The sequence below is a fragment of the Magallana gigas genome, chromosome 9 (assembly GCF_963853765.1).
Source record: "Magallana gigas chromosome 9, xbMagGiga1.1, whole genome shotgun sequence".
In the NCBI taxonomy this organism is placed as follows: domain Eukaryota; kingdom Metazoa; phylum Mollusca; class Bivalvia; order Ostreida; family Ostreidae; genus Magallana; species Magallana gigas.
In genome coordinates, this window is record NC_088861.1 from 38,586,781 (window position 1) to 38,592,266 (window position 5,486).

A 5,486-nucleotide genomic window follows, 5' to 3' on the forward strand; every position below is an offset into this window, starting at 1 on the left:
TTTCATACTCTGTAAATTTACGAATCTTAAGTAACAGTGGTTTCTCAATATGTATCCTCTCAGTGACATTACGTTTTAACATGAGCGTCGAAAGTTTAGGGACATTCTTATTTTTACTAGCAAAAAAAATTGTTTTACTGTAAGAATCAATACGTTTTGAAGTCTATACATATTTCTATTTTTGAATTTATCAAAAAGTAAAGTTCTTTTAATCAAATGTCAAATTAAACTTGCTTCTTAACTATTCTTCAAAGCAGAGCTTTTTTTCTTTGACATTAAAACAGATCACAAAAAAATGCTCTATATTTTCTTCATCTTGCTTACAGAAAGAGCAGGCTGACAAATCAATTATATTGATTTTAAAAAGTTAATCATTTGTTGGCAAAATTCTATGTAAAATCTGGAATTGCAACCACTCAAATTTGGATTCTTTTGAGTTTTAAATGGGAGTTCAAAATATTATTCAATTCTATTTCTGTATAAGCAAATCCAGTTTCTGTCCACTTCTTTCCTGAACACATTGATTTTTTTTGTTATCGATGAGTACATAATACATATCCTTACATCCTTTGCTTTGTTTGTAAAAAATACTGAGGGATAGCATGTCCTTCGTTTGTCTTGTTCAGTCTGACGCACTACAAATTGTATCAGAGCATAGCTTCAAACCGTTACTTATATCACAGTGCAAAATTGACTGTTCTATAATTATCTTTATTTCGGACTTCACTTTTCAAATACAACATTTATTTTGTCATATATTCTTAGAATTTAATGTTTACAAAGTGAATCAGTCATTGACACTTGGCAGACTCTTTATTTAATTGTTATTACAAATCAGACAGATGTTTCTCCCAAGAACTGCTAATCTCTTGAAACAACATTGCGTAATTATATGCCTTTCATGTCCTGGCCATCAAAGACTCATTGAGTTAATCATATTACCTAATACCTGTGAATCTTTCAATCAATTCATTTGATGTCATCAAATTGTCACTTCTACTCATTGTTTAGATTCTTATATATACTGAATTGTATTTGTCAATCTTCAATTCGGAGGCCTGACGCATTACCTGCCACTTCCGTCTGTGTCCCTTATTTGTTTGTTATTGTTCATTTTTTAAATTCGACTGATAATAAATACGGAATCCTTCATCACTTGGTTTTACTTCTCGGGAATTGCATATTGGTGGACCTTTGGGAATACGGCATACATAACCTTCGTTTTAACTTACGGCCCACAGCGCGCCTCAACCTTATAATTTGTTCCTTTTACGCCAACATTCCCTCACCCGGTTCGTACTGCACACGACCAATGCAGATTTCAGAAGAATTCCCGAGCACCGTAAAAACTACGCGGTCACACTTACACAAATCTATCTAGCTGAATGAGTCCAGTTCATAATAGTTCCGCAGAAATACACAGGTTACAGAACAATTCGACGCGGACAAAAACCAAGCACAAAAATAAGGCATATTAGCCATCTTATAAGGCATCACATGCTGATGATGTTCATAACTCCTGTCTGGCACCTATCTTCTGAAACAGGTCTTTCAGACAGTGCTCAATTGCGCCAGCTCTGCCTTTCGTAACGGATGTGGTTGTCGTTCCCGTGGCTTGGTTCACGCATATACCGATGTATTTCCATTTAAATCCCATGAGTTTTCCTGTAAACGACCAACTCACGATTTTCCCATTGCCGCGGTCAAACTGAAAAATATGATTAAAGATGCTTCAAGTGAGGGGCTTGATTTCGATTAACAAGGTTGTCGAAAAACAATGCTACAATTCCTAATTCATTATTTAAAAATGGTTTGTGATTTTGTGAATTATAACATATGGCTTCACTTGCATAGAATGCAAGTCCCGCTTTTGATTTTCCAGGATAAACTGGTTGTAGCTTACTCAAATATGCTTATGTTTTGTAATTAATGTGTTTTAGATATATAATATATCATAAGATTATTCCAATTGGTATTGTATTATATTGCTTTAAAGTATGTGTAAAGATTAAATGACCTGTAATGATATCTGGTGATATTGTATTTAAATATACAAAATATGTTTTTAATATTGATTGATTTCATAACTGTTGTGTTTATTCATGATGCGATACATTAATATACGGTGTAGATTTTAACTTTTAAGGGTGTCTTATTATATGATTGTGTATTCTTGCATTATCAATAATAGTTACACTGTATTTATATATGTAAAATGACAATAACAAACTGTCAACCATCAACCATCTCAAATATCTCAATGTATCATTGCACTTCGAGTTATAAGAATGTACCGATGTCACATAAGACATAACAAACAAAATGATATGTGATTTTATTACCCATATGTTGACAAATGACATACGATATAAATTTGGTTGGACTATGATCATTTTATAAGGGTCATTGTTTTCAGGTATAAAATAGGTAGGTTAAAAATGATGCTTATTTTAATTATTTATTGATTGAAATAATTTGACGATACCAGTTTCTAAAGTAAAAGAAATAAGAACTAATTTACTTAAAATACTTAACAAAGGATTTTAAAACGTATAATAATTTAAAATTTATCACAAGCTACAATTCACTTCTTATTCAGAAATAGACAGAGGTTTTAAAGCCAGTCAATCAGGCGATACTCATTACCAGATTTTCATGTTAAAAGAGCTGGATGGTCGGGGCCTTAAGAAAAATTCGAACTTTAAAGTAAAAATTTATAGTTTCTTTCTTTACTTAATAATAGGTTAAATCTAAACAAGTCCTTCGTAAAAATTTAAGGTAGATCTAATGGTCAATTTTGTTAACCACCGAGCATCCTTAAGGGAAAGAAGAAGATATTGCGACGAGAGAGAGAGAGAGAGAGAGAGAGAGAGAGAGAGAGAGAGAGAGAGAGAGAGAGAGAGAGAAAGAGAGGGAAAGAGAGAGAGGTGAATTTAACCTGTGCTGATCCAGATGTTCCTCCAATTGCATTTGCAAGGGATTCCGCAGAGGAAATGAACGATCCTAAGTTTTTCAGAGTATTTCCTGATGACACCTTAAAAGGTGCAAATATATTTAAACCAATAAAATTTAATTTTACAGAAATGTGTAACGTACTTGTATATTTTTATCTAAAATTCAAATGTTTGGTAAAATCTAAAATTAAAAATAATATTCATCTGCCCACCTGTATATTTATACCTCTGTCTGACTGCAAGCTATTCGTTTTTCAATAATCGATATCTATGGTATAAAAAGCAAGTTCTTGACACAAAGGTTGTCTGGGACTTGCAGGTACAAGCTTTTTATTGACTTTTTGGTCTGAGATAGCTTTAGGCTCTCGCTCAGTTATTGTAAATCATTAGTTGTTCGTTTATTTTAAAAGATGATTTTTAAATAACGAAAGATGACTTACAGACCACTTCTGTTTCTACAGAACTTACCATGACCAATCCGTTTAATAGCACAATGCACAGCTGAATAAGGGATTTACGCAATCTTGCATCGCTAGTTTTCAACTTGGCGAACACGGTCATTTTATTTGTATTCTGTGGAATTTATATAAAATGTGTTACACAAAACCTAGTTTCGTTTTTATGTTTACTTTGTATTACAATTCACCGACCATTAAATGAGAAAGGAAAAAAGGGAACCTTGCCTTTGTTGTATAGATGACTTGATTCTCGGTCGTATTTCCACAAATATTTTGTAAGCTGATACTTTAATCGACTGCTCGTCGAAAACTATATTTATCAAAAGGGTCATGGTTAAGCATAATTATGAACTTAACGAGGCCGGGTCTAATTTGTTCTGCCCTAGATTTTTGAATGAATTTTTTACATGAATTTCTACTGATATAATTATAATTTTAAGATTAAGAAATAAGACATTTACCACACCGTTTGTTTAAGGGGTCATCTCAAAGTTTGTTAAATTTTAACATAGGACCCTATGGGGTTTTGCTTGAAATGTATCAATTTTGCACATTTTTTTTACATTTTTTAAAAACTTCTGCCCTAGGGATTTCTTTTTCTGTTCTACATATTGAACTTATTGCTAAAAGGCATCAAATGGTCAAATAAATAAAAATAAACCCTTTTACCGCCTGGTTTGTTCCAGGGGTCTTATCAAAGTTGTTTTTTGTATGCCGAATTTCCCAGATTTGTCGGATTATGGCTATTTTTTATCAAACAAAGGCGCGGCGGAAAAGGTGATCTTTATAGTATTATTAAAACAATCAGACATATTTAAGTAATAAATATATAAATAACATCACATATTAAGAGTCATCAATATAAAATATATGGTTACTGTCTTGAAATATATGAATTAATATATATTTAGGCGGGTTAAGAAAACGTAACAGAGGGCTAGGCTTGCTGAACTTTCTTCACGTGTTCGACCCGAGCCCAAATATAGCTTATTCTTTGAGACATTTATGTTTATTCCACAAAATAATTTCAATTTTATGCATCAAACGAGGTATTTTCAACAAATTTCGCTGAAAATCTGCAGTTGAAACTACCACGCCATGGCGTTAACAAAGCAAAAAGATCACGTCACAATACAAATGTAACGCTGCACAAAAGCGTGCGTACTCGTTCTGTACTCGGCCTCGTTAATTTAATTTTTTTTGGTAAAGTCATTTCAAAAGGGTACCTGCACTATGTTTGCTTAGGTAATAACTTTAAAGAAAAACCCCCAGTATAAAATAGCCGAAGTAAAGCTTCAAATAATAATGCTTGTGCATGTCTTTAGTGGGTTTGCTGTGTTGAGCAGGTGTGTAATGTATCGATAACCTTATTACTTCCAATTGTTTTTATATCTACAGGTAGATAAAAGAGATTTATTAGTTAAATAAAATCAATATTTACATGTGATAAAAAAGTTACTCAAATTAATCGACATGCTCTAACTTGTCAACAAAATTTGTAACAAAGAGACCTGATCTCTCATTTTATTTAAACCCGACGCACAGAAACACAAATGTTTTGGCTGATATTAAAGCAAAACCAACCAATATTATTAAACTTAGTACCAAAATATCAGCACTGACATCTTCTTAAATTTTTTGAGATTCATAAATACCTCAAGGTTCTAACGATGTTTATAGTTCCATTGCACATTAAGCTCCGCCATATTTATTTGCCTAATTAAATTTGCGTGTCAAAGGTCATAGAGGAAAACCAACGTAAATAATATAGACGCTGATCGCTGACATATATAGGATTGTGTTATTTCGATACTTTTTACTCATATTTTGATATACAGTATTTACGTTATGAATATAGAGGACCAAATATTAACTTTAATAAAAGATTTTACACATTGGAAAGTTCCAGCTTTGAGAGATTATTTGTGATGCCGTGGATTGTCGTCTGTCGGACAAGAGATTGTTGCACCAGCATATTCTGCACCCGTTATAGATATTCCTCATAAGAAAACAGCAAGTGGCATTCACATTTTAAACAGCAAGTGTTATAGTGATATGTTAAAGTTCGGAGATT

General features: G+C 32.5%; 1 protein-coding gene across 1 annotated transcript; it reads right to left on the bottom strand.

The window, feature by feature from the left end:
* Window positions 1-772: 772 nt before the first annotated feature.
* LOC117680359 (uncharacterized) lies at window positions 773-3,580 on the bottom strand. Its single transcript, XM_034478478.2, has 3 exons — window positions 3,423-3,580; window positions 2,939-3,034; window positions 773-1,708 (listed from the first exon to the last, which is right to left on the bottom strand). Exons 1-3 carry the CDS (start codon window positions 3,513-3,515, stop codon window positions 1,511-1,513), a joined length of 387 nt encoding a protein of 128 aa, XP_034334369.2. The 5' UTR covers window positions 3,516-3,580; the 3' UTR covers window positions 773-1,510.
* Between the last annotated feature and the right edge of the window lie 1,906 nt (window positions 3,581-5,486).

What these genes read in the sequence shown, in the direction of transcription:
- LOC117680359 (XM_034478478.2), bottom strand. Translation starts at nt 3,515, where the DNA reads ATGACCGTGTTCGCCAAGTTGAAAACTAGCGATGCAAGATTGCGTAAA. An exon ending in TATTAAACGGATTGGTCATG is followed by an intron (nt 3,035 to 3,422) that starts GTAAGTTCTGTA and finishes GCACCTTTTAAG; the next exon opens with GTGTCATCAGGAAATACTCT. An exon ending in GAACATCTGGATCAGCACAG is followed by an intron (nt 1,709 to 2,938) that starts GTTAAATTCACC and finishes CATATTTTTCAG; the next exon opens with TTTGACCGCGGCAATGGGAA.